The sequence below is a fragment of the Perissodus microlepis genome, chromosome 23, assembly GCF_051167445.1.
Source record: "Perissodus microlepis isolate ML-2025 ecotype Zambia chromosome 23, ASM5116744v1, whole genome shotgun sequence".
NCBI classification, from domain to species: Eukaryota; Metazoa; Chordata; class Actinopteri; order Cichliformes; family Cichlidae; genus Perissodus; species Perissodus microlepis.
This window is the reverse complement of record NC_140482.1, coordinates 21,235,666-21,255,412: the sequence shown is the minus strand read 5'-3', so window position 1 is coordinate 21,255,412 and position 19,747 is coordinate 21,235,666. Positions and strand designations below refer to the sequence as shown.

General features: G+C 44.4%; 1 protein-coding gene across 9 annotated transcripts in view; it reads left to right on the top strand.

Annotated features, from left to right (window-relative positions):
- LOC146361383 (nck-associated protein 5-like) overlaps window positions 1–19,747 on the top strand; it is a 209,050-nt gene that overhangs the window by 73,048 nt on the left and 116,255 nt on the right. The window contains exon 1 of one of the 9 annotated variants that reach the window (XM_084921449.1): window positions 3,015–3,630. The exons of 5 other annotated variants lie outside the window; for them this stretch is intronic. In XM_084921449.1, the coding sequence (XP_084777575.1) occupies window positions 3,602–3,630 (29 nt within the window). In that variant the 5' untranslated portion in view covers window positions 3,015–3,601. Of the gene's footprint in view, window positions 1–3,014; window positions 3,631–15,416; window positions 17,030–19,747 lie in introns of those variants that run through there. 3 more of the 9 variants (XM_084921450.1, XM_084921451.1, XM_084921452.1) reach the window with 3 other exon arrangements.

Below are 19,747 nucleotides of genomic sequence, written 5' to 3'. Positions count from 1 at the left end.
CGCGCACGTTCATATACGCATATGAATTTTGCAAACATCATGCGCACACACTTACACAATGGTGTTAGTGGACTTAATTATCACTGTGACAACGTATGGATTATATTTTGCACGTATTGCATGAAGACACGCACACAATAAACTGTAAATAAAGGATGGGAGTTACCACCCTGACTTTACATATTAATTAGTGAAGTGACGATTTCAGCTCACGCTCACAGGCTTGGTTAGCAGGGTGCATAAGTGCATTGCACAGACGCAGATAGCTGCTAATTAGTGCTGAGTATCATACAGATAAAAGAAAAGAATTTCACCCAGCAACACTGGCACGAAGAATTCTTAGGCTGTCAGTAGAGTTGTTATTGCATTAATAAGAGTCCAAAGGGCTCTAACAGCACAAATGCAGTCACGAGATCCAGTTCAGTAACAAGTGGAAAGACATCTATAGGCCTGGCTAGCTAGAATCACCTGTCATTATGCCACACACAACTTTCGGCCCTAATAATGGCGGGAAAAAAGGGTTTTGTTGTGCTGGGCTATAAATACGTGCTTACAGTAAGGGTGGTCTACAGGGATTGACTCTTTCAGACATGGCTTCATTTTTCAGTCCCAGACGTTGTGCACGTGTACAGTCAGACTGTAGTCTATATAGTAGTGTGCAAAAGTCTTGAATCACCCCGTGTTTCTTGATATTTTGCTTTGTAAATGGGAAATAGATGCAGTGATTTACTGAAATCTGTGCAGACATACATGTAAACACACACTAAAGGCAAAAAAACAGAGATTGTACAATTCTAACAAGCTCAAAAGTCAGTATTTGGTGTGACCACCTTTATTCTTCAGCACAGTCTGAACTCTTTTAGGCAGCTTTCTTCCTTCCACTGAGACAATTTCTGATGAGGCTTCAGTAGATGATCAGCTGATTCATCTTTAGAAATGAAATGAAAATGATGTGTTTCTGTGACAGGTTGCTAGAAACAAAGTGGCTAAAGATACCATTTAAAACCAGTTCTTTGCTGAGTTGTCTTTTATGTGTAGTCACAGCACTTGTTCATCCCTTCAGTTATGTTTCTTTTGATTATTCATAGGTCAGTGTTACGTGGCTTAACAAAAAATGCTACAAGGACTGGACTGAAAATCAGTGAAAAAGAAACCAATGTCCAAACAAACCAGAAGAAACAAGAAGAAGAAACTTGGAGAAGCTTGGAAACTTCAAGAAGGTCTAGCTTGGAAGCAAAATATAAAGATATGAGGGGCAGCTGAAGACAAATATGCACCCGTGCACATCCACCAGCGTATACCTAAAATGTACGGACTTTAACTTCACATGCTTTCACAAACCCATTCATTATGCAATTACAGTTGTCAGCCCATGCACACACACACACACATACACACACACACACACACACACACAAACATGCAGATATGCACTTATGGTACCATCATTATGTAGTTAAATGGAAGTAAACAAAGCAAACAAGCATCGCTTATTTCCTGCAAGAAAAAAACACAGTGAGCCTCACATCTGTTGCACTGCACAGCGCTACTCGCTGTTTCGGCGCTCCCCGTCGATCAAATTAAAGCCAAAAGTTCAATATTTCTTGATTACTGTGCGCGTCCTTGTGTTAATGCTGACTCAGCCATTCATTCATCTGTCTTTATTTTTTTTAACCCAAATGGGACAATGGTGTGTAATTGGTGACCACCTGCTCGTAAAATCAAATCTCGCTCGCTCCACATTCAGATTTCCCCTCACGAGACAGCTGCGCTTATGATAAACACAATTACCCCGCTCTGCGTGACACTTTGGTCACGAGCGCAATCATCGGGCATCATGAATCTCTCCGAGTTTTATGATGACAAATGGCAATGTCGCTGCCGGCTTTAGGAGACATCTGATAACGAGTGTCACTTTTTTGGGGCGGTTTATCTACCTTCCCTTATCTTGACGTGAGCAAGCCGCTCCATCAGCCTCCTGCAGACTCAACTTGCTTTGCGTGATTGTTTGCTGAGGACATCACTGACAGTGGCTGTAGAGCACAGTGGCAGCGATGGCCCCAGCTCTAAGTTTCCCCTGTCCTTTCTTTACCCTCTTTAACTGAGCACTCCTGTCACCGGGACCCTTTTAATTCTCCCCTTTTCACCCGTCCGGTGCCCGCCTCCTCCTGCACTGGTCCTATTGGGGAGCAGACAATAGAACGCCCCCATCACCCTCCTCTTCTTCCCCACTTTTGCCTCTTCATCCCCCCCCCTTCTCATCTCCATCCTGCCTGGGTTGAGGCTGCGGGCTTCATGCTGCAGTTAGTCACAGCCATTCAGCTGGGACTGATTGTGATTGTGGCAGATGGGCCGGAGTCACTCGGCCCAGCAGACCCAAGCACTTCTTTCTTTTTCCTTTTTTTTTCTCCTCCTCCTCGCCTTCTCCTTCGCTTTTCATCTTTTCGCTCTCTTCCTTGCTCTTGATCTCTTCCTCGGTTGTCTCTATCTGTCTTTTGTCAGCACGCTTGTCTCTTTGTGTTGCGGTGTTTTCCCCGTCCACATTTCTCTCTCTCTTTTTTTTTGTACAAGGGCTCAATTTGGCCGGCTTAGGCCTCAGAGTAGGTGGTTGTCAGATCATTTAATGGGGACTGACACCCCCCCTGATCTCCCCACAGAGTTCCCAATTTGACAATTTTCCCATTTTTGCAACTTTCAGTATGATCAAACAAGGGTGCCAGCCTCAGGAAAGGATCGACCAGGTGTGCAGGGAGACAGAGTGACTACCTGAAAGTTGCAACTTTACCACATTTTTGCATGTGTGAACTCTTCTGTCCCCCCCCCCCCCCCCCCCCTTGCTCTGAAAGGAGTCCACTTAGTGGAACATTACAAGCCGGCTGCTGCTTGCCTGTTCATGTCCCCTTGTTTGAGGTAAAGATTTGCACCCCCCCAGCCTACAACACTGTTGTCACCCCCCACCTCCTAGAAAAAAAAAAACTCCTCCTTCTCCGTGCAAACCCCCACCCCAGCCTCCCGGCCCTCTCTTTCCCCCCTGAGGAAAGATCCACCTTCAGAGAGGCAGCAGAGCAGCCGTCTCCCTGAACACATGTTAAACGTCCTGTAAGTCCGAGGAAGAGGAGGAGGGAGGCAGTCACAGAGAGAGAGGGAGAGGGAGGCTCGGAGACAGACAGCATGAGAGAGAAAGAGATAGAAGCAGAGACAGACAGAGGAGAGAAATATTCGGAGGAAAGATAAAGCCGGGAGGTGGGGTGGTGGGCGGCAGATCGGAGGCACAAAACACTCGGTGTGTTTGTGCGTGTGTGTAAAGAGGAGCCTCGGAGCGCTGAGGGAAGCGTGCATGTAGCAGGAAGGGAGAAGGGAAAGCGGTGTATCGGGAGAAGTCGGTGCACGCCGGCAGAGTGAGGGAGGCAGCAGAGTAGGGGAAAAAGGAGGAGGGGGGAAAGCAAGGACTTTGAGAGCGAGGAAGAGGGAAAGGCAGTCCGGGGCAGAGCCGGCAGCGCTCTGTTTGTGGATGTAAACTTTGTCATCTGCGGGATCAGTCGGACAGCAGCTGCGGAGCAGGAGGAAAGCGTGCCAGTGGATTACCATGCGTGTCCTCTGAATGCACCAGGATGCTGCATCTCCACGAGGGTAAGGAGCGAGTCGGCGTCAGCCGCTCATGACATGGCAAAAAAAGAAAGAAAGAAACCTTGTTTTCTTGTAAGATTTGATTGTGACTGAAGCACGCTTGGCTTGTTTGGGGATTTAAGATGTGCATCACATGCATGCCGGCAGATTCACTTTTACCAGAGCTTTTCCCGGGTTATCCTCGTTTAGGCTTCCTTACTTTGTCCCGAGCTGCAATATTTCCAAGTAATGCCCCAGAGGGGGACATGTTTCATATAGAAGGACTGCACACATGTGCGATTTGCACTGATTTGCGAGGGGAATCGCATGTTCTGTTGCTAGTGGCAACAGCATGGGGTCAGGGGTGCTGCATAGAAAAAACAACCCACTTTGTTTCTGACTGATAACACCAGGAAACAGACAAAGTGGAGGTTAAAGAAGCCCGGCTTTGCAGGGATTTGTATGTGCAGGAATGCATAGGCTTCAATTCTTTCCTTATACACTCACTCTCTCTGTCTCGCTTGCTCAGGCAGATTAAGATTTCCTATCCAGCCCACTAATCCCACACTGAAATGAGCTGAACTGGTTGAGGTGGTGGACAATAATATGGAATATTATGTATATATAGTCTTTCCCAGTGATGTGGCGTTAAGACCTGCAGTGTCAAAGTCACGGCAGGTCAGTAGGGGGGGTCTTCCCTTATAGGCAGCCTAATTTGCAGCAGACAGATAGATGCTCAGTGCTTGGTGCCTGCAGCCATCGCAGGGATGCCGGGGCGGCTTTATGTTTTTGGGCTGACTTTGTTATCTCTATAAACAGAACTGCTGGGGAATAGAGAAATGAGAGCATGGGAGAGCATGGGAGGTATCATCACTCTCTTGCTGGTGTTGTCAAAGCGCCAGAGAGAAATGCCATTCTGTCTTTTTTTGAGTTAAAGAGAGCTTTTTTTTGCCCTGGGAACTGGTGCTTCCCATCACAAGAGCAAAAAATAGCATCTGGCATGGAGTGGATGCTTTACAGCTGGGAATGCCAATGAATGTAGGCAATCTATGTGAAGGGTAACAAACAGCAGATTAAAAGGTGTTAACTTAAAGCACATTACGGTTGCAGCAGTACCCCAGTATATGAGGCACTTAGGTATATACTGAGGTATTCAGCAGCGAGCGGCCAAACAAAGCCCTAAAATCTCAGCTTCATACTTGACCCTGATCCCCCCGACACACACACACACACACACACACACACACACACACACACACACACACACACACACACACACACACACACACACACACACACACATGTTATCTGCTATTTGTTTATGATTTCTTTTGCACCAGCACGTTCCTGACGCCCAGTTTCCACCGCAAAAAAGGTAGCACCAGTGTTGCAGACGTCAGAAGCACCTACGCGAACCAACCTTGATTTATTTACCCCTAAATCCTGCTGCTGGCTGGTTCTCAGAAGGCCACCAAGAAGAAGTTATTGGAAAGGATGGAAAAGGAGACAAATTGAGGGTGGACATGTGTCAGCTGTTTGGTCTGGTTTCAGTTTAGAGCGTTTATCGGGGAGCACAGGAGCAGTCATTGATATCAACCCCACCGACCACGGGGGAGGCAGATGTGTTGCCACAGTGGGCAGTTTGAGCCTGTTGCCCTCTCTGAAACCTACCTGGGGATTACTGGATAAGAGGATTGCCAAGTGGAGGGATTTGATTTTATAGAATTAAAACTGTAATTCTCTCCATCCCAGCCATGCCACAGTGCAACCATTATTATCACCCCCCCCCCCCCCCCCCCCCCCCCCCCGGTGCCACACTCTTTTATGACACACTCACTTCATTACTGCATCGTGTGTCCTACATTTAGCCAGCTTTGATTTAACGGTCAAAAGGAGTTCATCACGTGCTGGTGGAAGTTTTGCCATAAGTTCGTTGGTTGGAGTAAACAGTGAGTGCTGCAGTGGTTTGGCCTAAACAACCCACATAAGCCTTCCTGGAATGTGACAACCATCCCCACTGAAGGGGAAAACAGTCAACCCTACAATATGCTGGACACGCGTGTTAGAGTTTGCTATATTTGAGGATTATTTGCATAGTTAGCTCTGAAAAAAATCTATGGTTTCTTTGCCCTGTTTGTAGTGCAGCAGTAGTCCCACCACACTGCAGATTTTGGGCTGTTTTCCAGTTTTTGCTAGCAGATTGAAAAGGACTGATGCACCTTTACAGCTTCACATGTGGGCAGAATTATTTGATTTCTGTAAAGAGAACAACAGAGTGTACCACAGATGCCAAAAACAGACAACTTTTAACCAGGAAACTGAGTCTTGAGTCCTGTGTGGGCCCATTTTTCAGTTTGGGGTGTTTTCAGAGGCTATTATTGGTTATTCATAGAAGAAAATGATGGTTTGGGTTAAAATAAAGTATTTGTTGCTTATCTGAAGTTGATGCATCTACTGCAACAGCCTTCAGCTGCAGGTCAAATATCTGGATTCCTCAAAATCTTCAAGAACCTCAAAGAAGTCCAGCAGCTTTCATACCAAGCACTTTTGACCACTTTGACCTGGCACTTCTCGCAGCACCACCAGAGGTTGTTTGCATCTTGAACACATTTTCAGGTCACGTTGACAGCTTATGAAACAACCTACGGGATTGCTGTTGGAGGACAGTCTTGACAGATGACATAACCTGAGTGTTTACTTGTCAAACAAAGGCTGGGAAAAGACGACTGTATTTTCTTTCCACCAGTCTGCCTCACTCTCACTCCTGTGCATCCGATTTTCCCAACTTTTCCTCCTCCCCTTTGGTCTCCTCCCCGTATGTGGCGCTCTGTATTCGGTGACCCTCAGCTACCACTCTGGGCTCAGGTCAAACAGAATTACTGAGGAATGTCCCTCTGTTCAATGGCTGGCCCAGTGGGCCTCAGCATGGGAGCACTTCCCCTTCATTGACAGCCAGAGGACTTTCATTTTGAAGGAGGAGGGGGTTGAGGGCTCCTTCCAGACAAACTTTCCCATATAATTCCCAGAGTCTTTGCAGCGCTGATCGGCACCGTGGAGCCGTAAGCCAGTTTAATGATGTATACGTGTGAGGCACATCTCAGGATCTCGCCCGCTTGAGTCTTGTTGAGACACTCTGCTTCTGTGACTGCAGGCCATCCAGCTCAATTAAGGCTGCTTTGAATGCATTCCTCCCCCCCTATCCCCCTCAAACTGCACATAGGATCCCTAAAAACAGTATGCAGAGCTCCGTCAGGCTAATACAAACCTGTTTTTGCCAATACATCATCTGAAAAAAAAAAAAAAAAAAGCTTGGTAAAGAATCCTGACATTTTGCGAAGCAGCTATTTTTTTGGATGCAAGCAGCCACAACACATTTAATTCCACCTGAAGTCTCATGCTTTGGATGTTAACAAGTTGGAAATGCAGAACAATTGGATTATCAGATGTCTTTTTTTTCTTTTTCTATCCTCCTCTGTCTCCCCGTTGGCTCAAGTTAGAGCAATGTCACTCGGGAAAAATATAAAGTTTAATGGTCTGACACAATTTATAACCAATAAAAGGCTTTTATTTGCTAGCTATCAATGGTCTATTGCATGAGCTGACTGTTTTGCCTGGAGACAAAGCATTGCCCAGACACCCTCGCTGACTGTTAAGTGATGTTATTAGAGCTGGAGCATTTTTGTGGTTTCTAAACAGATGAACTTGCTCCATGTGAGTTCAAAAAGGTGCGAAAACTTCTGGGTTGGGTTTTTTTTTTTTGCATTTAAACTGCCTGTTTTCCAGTCAGAACTGGCTTAAAATATTGCCTCTGTACAGAAAGCATCTTGGCTTGCAATTTTTTTCCTTTGTAAGAGCTTTTATTGATAAGTCTTAGTGTTGGAAGGGGGGGGGGAGCAAATCCCCAAATTGGATTTGTTTTTTAGGTCATAGCACTGCATGCCAACAGTTTACAAGATAATATGGTGTTGTCCTTGTTTACTTTACACAGGCTGACACACTTTCACAGTGCGTGCACGCACCTCACAAGTTTTCTCGCTCAAAGCGGTCTAAGCCTGATTTGCCAGCGCTCCCACTTGTTTCATATTTCTCTCCTCGTCACGGTGACGCTTTCAACGGAGCGAGCCGTTTATGAGGTTGGAAAAGGGGGTCAGTGTCGTATTTGAGGTTGCACGGGGGCGGGGAATGTCAACAAACTTCAGCTCCCCTCTATCTTGGCTGTAAATTGTCGGATAATAGTGAGAGAAACATGCGGGACCGTGTCCAGAGGCTGAAGGTGTTGGCGCAGCTGGAAAGGAAATGGAGAGAGGCTGCTGGAGAAGCTCACCTTTTGAAGCTGTAAAACTCTTTTCCAAACACTTCTCTTGTTGTATTTTAGCCGTTTGGTGACAGTCTTTACTTAGAGTGAATTACGGCAGCGTGCAGATGCTTTTAACTGCTTGGTTACCAACATGCCAGAGGGCAAGAACAGGAGCGCTATGGCAATTTTGTGAACACGTAAAAGAGAATTACTGGGACCAGACATACTTAAAGATGGAAGCTACAGTGCAAAGTGACTCTAAGTAAAGCAATGCAACTAAATGCATGAAAAACTGCCTGCAGCACACATGGAGAATAGTTATATTAATGCCATGGCTTTTGCAACAGCTGCCCAGGAACACTGAGGACACATACGTGTGCCCGCAGAGGTGGATTGCAGTAGAGATGGCTGACCCTTGGCTCAAATGCGTCTTGTTTGCAGCACCTTTGTCTTTATTGTATATGCAGTGGCCGTTTGTCCGCTTCTGTAAAGGGCTACTGTTTGCCTGCTTCTCTGAAAACGATGTGTTGACAGCTGTTGTAAAATACCCTGTAGCCTCTGCATGGTCTCCATGAGTCAGCAGAACCTTCTAGCATTGTAGTACAGTAGTACACATGAGTCTCTGTTCCCCAATTACCTCAATGCAGGCTAGCCGGGGTGTGAAATACAGAACAATGGATGAAATGTGTGACTTGGTTATATGTATGTGGGTGCATTTATAGCACTGAACATGCAAAGGGTGCTACATTAGCATTTGCATCTTCTGGCAGTAATGCACTGTTCAGGGTTACTGGACTTTTAAAGCTGAGAAGCCTGTGTGGAAAGGCTCACTGGAGTGGTGTTATTAAAACCCTCTAATGGTAATTTGAACATGTTCGTGCGTCTTTCAGAAAAACATCCTTAATGATTATATTAATCTGAAGTCTTCTGAAAATGTTGCTTTGTGCCTAAATGTGCACCATGCTCACTTTTCCATTGAAGATGTAATACTACTGAGTTCTAGTGACCTTTACTTGTCACTTTCAACAAAGTACATCTCACAGTAGCCATGTGCAAAACTATGGCTATCTGCTACTGTGAGATCTACTTTCCATCCATCCATTTTCTTAACATCCAGTTCATGGGTCACAGGGGAGCCTACCTCAGCTGTCATGGAGTGAGAGGTGCGGTTCCCTGTTGTCACCCCGTTACGCTCCAACCACGTACGTATATGTTGCATGTAGTTTGGCCTAGATCATAATTGCTTTTTTAAGACTTTCTTACAATAATTTGAGAACAAACGAAGGGTTCACGGAGATATTTTTTGGCATCTAACGTGATCAAATAAGCAGATGTTTGAACAAGCTTCTGTATCTGCCAAAAAAATGTCCTTTTCAGACTCCTTTCTATGACTATCTCATTCCAAACATGTCTCTATCATGTCTAAAGGAGCACTTTAGGCACCTTGCCATAAACGTGATAAGGGGAGTAAGTTAGTTCTATGAACCAGAAACTTCAATCAGCTTTTGAAAGCTGAAATGGCTCATTGGAGGAGGATTATTGAGACTTTTGACTTCAATAATTTGAGTGAAAACTGACTGGAAGTGAAAACTTTCCAGCAATGAAGCAAGTTGTTCCTTTCTGTTAATATGATGGCATCTCATCCTATGAACGTTTAATAAATACAAGGTATGTGTTTGTAGTCTTAAAGACGTCTTAAAGTATTTAAAGAACAATTTACGTAATAGGACCTATGTCTGAATGACAGTGTCACTTTATCAGACCGATGAAGGCATCAGCAGTACACATACCTACATGTCTAAAAGGATGGAAAAACATTTGAGAGTCTTGTAAAAACTCAATGTTGATGGAAAGACTATCACAGTAACTGATCAGGTTCAACTTCATAGCAGATTGCTCAGCATCATCTCATTTTCCACCCAGGTCACCTGTAAATACCCAGACAAAGACATCAGCATGCCTCAAAAGAAACACTTATTAGAAGATCAAACAGCGCCTAAAATCCTCCCACACGTTGCCCTCTTAGTGTCACAAATATTTCTGTAGCTTTCCAACACAAACCCACCCATTTCATACCACTTCAGTCAGGTGAGGAAGTAAAATAGCCCACTTAGTCTCTTGATTGCCGTCACTCTTCACCACATCGCCAATTTTACAATTCATTTCATCCTGCTTCTGTCTATGATAGCAGGCTTTTATTGCTGCCTTTAAGCGTGGCGTCTTGGCACACGCTGAGACATTCTTGGCCTTTAGACACAGTTGGGCTTCATCTCAAGCGTACAGAGCCTGTATAGATCTGCAGAGATGTTTTGTGTTCATCTCTGGAGAAATATAATAATTTCCCAGGGAAGAAAAAATAAAAAACTGGTTTTGTTTATCTTGTCCGAATCCAGTTCACAAAAAACAGGAGAACTCCTATATCATGAGGTAATTGCAGTCTTTTGTGAAATGTGCCTCACTTAAACTCAATTATGTGTCAGAGGGTGCGACATAAGCTAGACAGCCATCACTGGGGAAAATTTTAAGCAAACACAAGATTACAACCTGTTGGAGTGTGAGTATGTGGCTGGGAATGCTTTTTGATAAGCTCTGTTTTCCTTCTCTTGCCCCATTTCCACATATCCCCTCAACTGTGTTTGCTAAGGTACAGCAACAGCACCTTTCCAGTTTGGAGTCATCTCTCATTTATGAATTGCACATGAAAGATTCAAAGTTGTCTGTAAATGTGTGTGTGTGCATGTCTTTGCATATCTTTGCAAGTGTGTTTGTACATGTGTGCTCAGCCATGTGTTTAAGATTGCCCCTCCGTGTGATCATGTCTAGCCCCATCCTCATTCTTCATGAGCCATGCTGGTGAGTAAACCCTCCCGACAGACAAGAAAGGCAGGCGGACGGGTGCTGCGGCCATTTTTAAAGCACATCTGCTCATCCGCAATGTTTCGTTTCGTCTGGACAGGAATGCATCTGTGGCTTGGAAACAATTGAGGTCAGGCCCTGCTCGCAGAATAAGAAAACATTTAGGGAGACAGACAGACAGCCAAGCAGGGGTAATCCACGCTTGGCAAATGCATTCCTCTCAGAGGATTCCTTATGTCTGATCTTTGTTACTTCATAAGTTTTGGAGAAGTTCTGGCCCACTAAACAGTGCATTTAAATCACCGTCTTCACTCTGATTTTGAAGATTTTTGCAGAATTCTTTGAAGAGTTTCATGCCTCTGCAGGTGGCAGCTGTTGCCAGAGGCATTAAGCTATTCCACCCCATACATATTTGTGATACTGTATGTCTTAAACACCCTAAAAACACCATCAAATTTGGCACAAATGTAATCACATGAAAACAGAAGGCATTTTCCACATATTTCTGCAACACCAACGATGATAGTGAATGGACTGGTACTTATGGAGCGTTTTTTTACTCTGTTTAAGCATTCAAAGTGCTTTCTAACTACAAGATTCGTTCATTCAAGCACACACTCATACAACCACTTTTTTCCTATGCCTAAACACTCTTATGGCCAGAGGGGCAAAATAGCGTGTGATAGCGCTGATATGTGTTGTTTAGTTTTGTTGGTGATTTACAAATGTTGCACTTGGTAGCGTCTCGCCTGTCTCCAAAGACCCAGTCGCCTTCTTTAGAAACAGCCAAACTCGGAAACTTATCTGCCAGTTCGGCAAACAGTCTGAACAGAGTAGTGGCAGGCATATCTGCTCTTTAGGAGTGCTTGCAGTTTTTCTTGACTCACCGTATCTGTAGTGGGAATTAGCATTTGAAAGAGTTCTGGCAATATGAGACGAGAGACATTAATCACTTTGACAATTTTGATTGATTGATTGAGATATATGAAAAGTTTTAGGCTTTTTGTAAAAGCTGTTTGTCCTGATGAATATCTAAGCGCAGGTTTTATGTCCTTTATGTCCACTGAAATCAAAGCTGAAACTCTTCCTATTACTTTAGGTAGGAGTGTGGTCTGTTTAACATGACTTGACTCTACTGTCTTAAGGATGGAAGATGAGGAGACACAGAAGAATTAATGAGATTTTAATTGTCAAAGTGTCTCCAAAAGCCACATTTTAGACCACAACTCAAGAACTTATCCACTGATTGTGCCAATTTTTCTACATAGACACTTAATAGGATAAAAGAAGCAATGACTTTTTGAGGTTTTGAAGAATTCCCTGAAGTTCTTTTAAGTGGGAAAGGCAAAAAAAATTTCACACAGTCTAGTTCACAGAGATTGCCGCCATCAATCACACGCTCCAAGATTATGTCAATGCTTAGAGTCGGAGGGGGGAAAAAAAGAAAACAAAGCTTCCCGGTGCATTCTGTCAGACTCCTGTGAAGTACCGAGGGCTAGATGTTATCTCGGAGGGAAAAGCATAAACAACTCGGAGCGCTCAACATGTTGTTGACTTTGGATTAATCTCGCTAATCGTGATCATCTCAACTCGCCTAACTACATTGCTCAGTGTAGCACACACGTGTCCAAACAAAGTCCAGTACGCAACTCCTTAAATTAAAACTAAGTATGAGTCATGATGATGAAGTTATGTATGGGCGTTGAGATGACCCACATTCTTAGTCTTGTCAAGCACACTGTTGTCCAGATTCACATCACAGGGAGGCATTTATCATACATACTTGGTCAGACTAACAGTGTTTCTGAGTGTCTAATGCAGATTATTGCTCCACAACATCAAACAAGGACTATGTTGCTGATTAGAAACGTGTCTTTTTGGAAAATAAAGACGTTATTAGGCCACATGGCAGCCTGAAAAGGCATGTGTTCTTTGTGTGCTCACAGCAGAACCTCATCACATTTCACCTCGTCAATAATTGATGGTCTTCAGTGGTGAGGTAAGGCTCATTGTGCCGGGTTGTCTGGCTGCCTGGCTGGCTGGATGGCTGGGTGTGAGAGGTGCTGACATGTGGCTCATGTTTTTCCGCTGCCCTTCACTGCAGACGGGGGTCCGTGACGAGCGACAGGAGGTCAGGAACCAGCTGTGGCTGGGAAACGGGGGATCGCCGCGGGTCAGGCCACTCCTCGCCATCCACCGCAGTGCTTCGTGGTGATTGATTGAACCTGCCTAATGCATTGGGACCAATTGAACGGTCACAGATGTGCAAGCCCCACCCCCTCAGACGCCCGTGCAGATGAAAGTGTTTACACCGACGCTGATTTTGATGCCATCTCGGCATTTGGGGTTCGACTGCAGAAAGGAATTCCTGCATTAAAGTCTTAAGGAAATGATGCTTTAATGATACGTTGCCTTTGTTGGCACAGGACTTTTTAATTACACATAATGAAGTGGGACTTTTTCAAGTTCATTTTCTCCATGAGAATGTCAGGGAATCCATGCAGAACATGAGAAATTAGAGTTGTGCAAATCCATTTCACACCCCATCTCGACTTTACTCTCTTGGCAGTTGTAACTCTGTTTTCCTGTCAGGCTGGCTTGGATGTTGTAACTTATCAAACGCATCAGTAAGCCTATTGTCCCGCACTAGGGTTTGGGACTGGGTTGATTTTTTTGGGCGGATCGGTACAGAGAAGGTTACATAACACAGCTGTAGAAGGATTAAGGATGGGAATGACCGGTCCGGAGTCAGGATCCCTCTGAAGAGGGCGCCCTATGTGGGCCATGGGGATTGCGTGCGTATCAGGGCTCTTAACCCAGCGGGAGTGCAGACGCTAATACATAAATGCATGGCAGCTCTGCTCTCATCCAAACATTTATGCATCCCTCCTGGCCACTCTGTGTGCAGTTGTGGCTGAGAACGATTGAAATGTTTAGCTCCCCCACAAGCCTCAATGACAATACTAGAGAGATGGTTTATATTTATGCATCTTTTATGCATCAGGATGCATGTGTTTATGTCAAAGTGAGTAACTTCTGCAGGGAAAAAGCTGAACCAGTATGTGGTGTTTAAGAGGACAGATTAAACGCACTTGATAGTGGTGTACAGTACCGCGAGAGAAAGAGGAAACCAAAATACAGGAGACAGCGCTTCTCCCTCTTTCATTATGTGCTTAGCAGCAAACAATGTACAGTGGATTAAACCACCTGTATGGAAGAGCCGTGATAACAGTGATGAAAACACGGGCTAAACGTCTGCCTCCCACAATGTAGTTCAAAGCGCAGGGCTCCACAACATGTCAGCTCAAGCTGTGATTGATCCTCTCTCGGCCCTGACAGGTCGTGTCTTTGCATGCATGCACGCCACCGCCGCTGCAACGCTAGAGAAAGAGCGGGTGCACACGGAGGGTTTACACAGCGTCTGAGCTCAGGAGACTGAGCAGAGGAAACAGGGTTGATCTGCTGTGAATGCGGCGGGGCGGGTGTTATGTTTGCTCTGCGCCGCGCTGTCTGTCTTATCTCAGAGACGGGGCGGCGTTTGACGCTGAAGGAAATGCATGTGAAAAGGAAAGACGTGATCTGTGAGGTGTGTGGGTGGATGGCATGTAGTGCGAGTTAAGAATGTAACAAAGCAGGTGCACAAACGAGGCATGTAAGCCAAGATTTTCATCACAAACTAGATGTTAAATCACTGTTTAAGCTTTAAGTGGACTCTACTAGAGCTGCTTTATATGATTTATAGTTCAAAATAAGCATTATTTATCTTACACAAAGCCACTGTCTGAAACCAGCTCCTTCCTTTATGAAAACTTCATCCTGACTAGTCCCGCTTTACAAACAGAGATTGAACAGCAGGTGGGTGGGGCTTCTGTGATGACTGTGCTAGGGCTAACTGCTCGTTTGGAGCCAAGAGTAGAAAAAAAAACTGTCTGAAACTGAGTTTGTTTGAAGCCTGAGCCTGTGACTCACAAACTAAGCTCAATATTTGAACACTTGACCATGTTTAATACAAGCATTGTAACTGTATTAAATCCACTTTAAAGTACTGCTTTTTGACATGATCAGACTACATGACCACCTTACTGTCGTTGCATTTTCATGAAGTTTCAATTTGTGTACTGAAGAGAAGTGCACTTGCAACTGGGGCTATCAGGTGGTTTGGGTATCTCCACTGGTGCTTGGTGGGATTCCCTTGTTTAGTAAGTCATCACCGCTATCAGGTGATTGCAATCAGCAGGAGAAACTGGAGGCCCACACCCCACACGGGTTTCAGCGGAGGTAGAACGTGTGCACACGGTCAGCTGTCAGCTTATGCTTTCATCACAAGATCAGGATGTAGAAGACAAACGCATCAAGTGTGAAATATATAAAGTTGGGGCTTCGAGTCCAAAGAGAATCATTCACTTTTCTGCCTCAATGAAAATGTTTTTAGCTCATTTAAAGGACAGCAGGAAGCAAAATATCCAGGGCTGAAAATCTAAGCAAACATGGAAGTGTGTAAAACTGCAGTTCGTCAAGTGGCCACTTGAGGCTCACTCTAAGGGTCCCATATTAAAATAAACAGGATTACAGCGTGCTAATCTTCTGCAGCTATATTGGGGGTACCTGCGAGCAGCCCTAATAACACATTAATGTGTTATTAGGGCTGCTCGCATTAAGCTAACCATTAGTGAGCTTGTCATGCTTTCTTCTAGGTCCAAAAATTCAAGATGGTGACAGCTGTAATGGTGTAGATGTAGAATCCAAAAGTCCACAAACAAAAGGGTGATGTCACTGTGGCCACATACATCTTTTATATACAGTCTATGGGCAATAAACACAAACAATCTGACAGGTTATAAACAAAACCCAGATTATCCTGATTTATGTGGAAAGCTCTGGCTTGTCTGTTCTATTCGCGTCTTCCCACTGTGACGGATTACATGCTTTCAGTATGGTTTTGATAATTTGGCTGCATTGCTGTCCAAACTGTTGGCTGATTGTTTGCCTCCTCATGTTTCTAGCCAATGTAAAACTTTGTTAATGTTATCATAACCACTCGAAACAACGTCCATAACTGGGAAAATAAGACCTGGCTTGTTATAAAATGGAATTACCCTTTAAAATGAGGCGTTTAGGGACCGCGTGCCTGCGTTTTGACCCGTTTGGACGACATTCATGAGAACATGTGGAGGGAAAAATGAAAACATCGTAATTAATGTGTTAACATGGCTCTTTGCATACCAAACTAGAGCCTTCTGCGAGAGATGGGCTTGAGATAAACTCCCTGACTCTAACAGCCGTCAGGTTGGACTCTGTCTGACTATTTCGGGGCCAGTTTACACAGCTGGTAAAAGTTTACGACGTGATGGATCTCGCATCCATTGGGGTTGAAATGCACATGACAAATTTAGAGTGGAATATGTCAGCCTAAACACAGGCATAAACACACACAGAGTACATTACAGATTGCATTCATGTGTGCTTGAATGCAGTTCAGATATCATATAATTCCACACCAGCGCCAACTGGATGCAAGACGTCGCCAGTGAGCGTTTTGCACTGGAATACTGTTTTGACTACCGCTCGTGCCAATTACTATAATTACGTTTAACACAGAATGTCAAATTGTTCTATATTTGGCGGCGATTTTTGCCGCCGGGCACAGTTGGCTCATGCTCCGTTGCTCCTGGAACATGCCTGTACATAAGTGGCCTGAAACTTAACCCTTTACAGCGCTGTGACGCTCAGCCATAACACAGACTGGAGGAATGCCAGGCCGGTCCCGTTTAACAAAACAATATCTGCAGTGAGAACTTCCAGAGAGTTTTTTTTTTAAAAATGAAGGTGGTGTAATGGTGTACAGTGTGCTGTAATGGGAAGAGACACATTGTGTAATGTAAACACGAGTGTTTTAGTCAGGTGTGGGGCATGCGTTCACACGGAATTTATGAATGCAGTAACCAATGCAGTAAAAGTCCAGAATACACACCCAAACGCACACGCGCACACACCCCTACTTGCTTCACAGCATCGGCACTCTGCTTGACTTCCTCCTGAATTCGTCACCGCCACAGTGCGTGTTTCACAATCGGCTCGTTTAGCTCGCCTTTGTCTTAATCAGTGTTTTCCCATTAGAGGAATCACTGCAGTGGGAATGCCATCCAGGAGCAGGAGCAGAAACGTAGCCCACTTTGTATTTTTCCTGTTCAGTCCAGACGGTCGATTCATCCATCACCACCCGCCTCTGTCAGCTGTCTCTTAATCACCGGGGGGTTTTCCCTCCGACAGGTAAGCCGCTCAGAAACAACGGCGTCTTGTCAAAGACTGCGAGGCGGTGAGGAGTTGTTACTCATGAGCTATTTTTGGGGGGTTTGGATGTCTGCTATTGTTGAAGAAATGTGAAAAATGTGCAGGTGATTGGGATTACTCGGGGCTGTCTGGTGTATCAGCTTCTTTATTGGGTCCCACAGCCCCACATTAGGTGTGCTATGAAGACAAAACAGTCGGGAACAAGACTTTGACAGAAACTTTGCTCCTGAGCTGCACACCTAAGGTTTTGTAAGATGATGCAATTCATTTATTAGGTTTGGTTTTTTTGACTCATTACTGTCTTTTTTAAGTAAGTTAATTATTTTCAAGCATTTTTTAAAGCAACTATCATATTTACCTCCTAGCAGACCTGGCTTTCAAGCCGGTCTGCAGAAACATTAATAAGTGGGTGATAACACATCATGTGCCTCTTGTAATGCATGTAGAGTACTATATTTACAACAATAATGACTTCAACAGATTCACTCAGAGGCTACGCTGCCAAAGGAGGCTTTTTGATCCCCTTACACATTTGTTGTTTTCCCAGAAATACGGATAGAAACACTTGTATACTGACAAGCCTTCAGCAAACACATTCACAGTCTGGCTTGTCCTGGAGCACCGCTTCAGTTGTTGTGGATGCCTCAGGAGGGGCTTTAAAACAGGGTTTTTTATTATCCGTGCTAGTGTGCCAAGATTTATCCCATTAAAGTCTGGAATGCCCTCACGTGGGAAATGGATTGGATGTGCACAGTCAATTTCTTTGTTCAGCTCTGTGCGTATTTGTGTGGAAGAGTTTGTTATGAGTGTGTGTGTGTCTGCCTGTAAGGCTGTAGGGTCTGGCGCGAGGATGCCCAGCTTTTTTTTCTTTTCTTTTTTTTGTTTCCTCTGAGCTATTTTTGTCTGGATAGAACCGCGAACTCTGTTTTGCGTGGTTCGCCGACGACCTCGCCTCTTCCATGTGTGTGTCTGCTGGTTTGCTTGCAGGCGTGTGTGGGTTCTGCCGAAGTTGGAGATAGATGGAGGGCAGAAGTGTTGGTTTCTTGTATAGTGAGCTGATATTGATCTTGGATATCTGATACCAACCACTTAGTAAACAAGAAATGATTAGCTAACTCGAGGAATTTGATTTGCCCAGTAGAGAGCTTGAGTGTCCTCTGATGATGATAAATTTGATTTTGCACCTGAGGGGAGGCTTCTCTTTCCATTTTCATCACAGCCTTTAGGCACGAATAGAGGGAGTGAGTCTTAGGTGTGAAGACAGTGGTTGATGTTTTTGTAAGATAAAAGTAAGATGAAAGATGGAAACAAAACAAGAATCGCTCTAAATAAAAGGATGACTAAGTGGTTTCAGGTTTGTGAGGCATGATATGCTATTGGAGGAATATCAGGATTGATTGTCTGGCAGCTGGACGTCTTTATGTTGAAGATGTTTCATCTCTCATCCAACAAAAGTCGACTCAAGGCGCTTTACATTGTAAGGTAAAGACTCCACAATAATACAGAGAAAACCCCAACTATGAATCCCCCTATAAACAAGAACCTGGAGAGACTGGGGAGGAAAAACTCATTTTTAACAGGAAGAAACCTCTGGCAAAACAAGACTTAGCCATCTGCCTTGACTGGTTGGGGATGAGGAGAGGGAGACAGGGCAAAAGACAAGTACCCATGCTGGGTGTCCCTTAGTTTATTAATAGCTAACTGTAGCAGAATGTACTAAATTGGTGACATTTTGACTAAAAGTTTTGACGTGTAAAAAAAAATCCAAGTGGTCCCGGGATTGATCCTTGAGGGACACCTTTGGTATGCTTGGAAAATTATTAGTGGTTGCCTGGTGACTGCATTGGATTTTTGTTTGGTTGCAGCCAGTTGCAACAACCAGCTGATCAGAGGTTGAGCCTGTAATAGCCTCAACGTCTGGGTGACCAGCTTTGATCTCAAGGTGATTTCACAGGTCGCCTGGTGTGAGGCAACCAGCCTCAAACTACTTTGGTCTGACTCAAATTGATTGCTGTTGCATTGCAATCAACCTGAGTCACTCTGTGATGCGTCTCCTTGCAATATTAACAAATGCAAGAATTTCAAAGGCAATGAGATTGCAAGTCCGTTCCACATAGTCAAAATAATGTAAGCTGTGCCACTGGTTTCTTTCACTGCCTTTTTTAAAGCGACTGTTGTATTAAAAGCTAGAAGCTAAATGCTAATTTATGCATTTAATTTATGCGTTTCATTTGGACAAATGTTTTGTCACTCATCCAAGTAACCTTTTCAGTCTAAAGACTTTCAAAATCAACTTCATGGGATTTACTTACCTGGATGATTAAGCATGCATTGAGGTATCTAGCACCTAAACCTAACCAGTGAAAGAAGTGAGGATAAAAAGAGAGGGAAAAATTTAATTAATGTTCAAGGTCCAAAGAAAACGGAACTAATTGGATCCTGGTTGGAAACCCAACATCCTCCTCTTCCCTATCTTCTGTTGTGATCTTTTGAGGACTCTTTCCAGCTGTCTGGAAACCACGAATGTAGTGCTGGCACCAAGGCCAAAGAGCTACCTTGTGGATAATGGAGACATGCAGGTGGCCTCTCATAAAATTGCATTATCAAACACTCTGGGACAAGAATGGTTTGCATTTTCTAAGACATACTAGAGTCCCACATGCATAGCACTTACAGGATCAGTGGACTAGTAGAGAA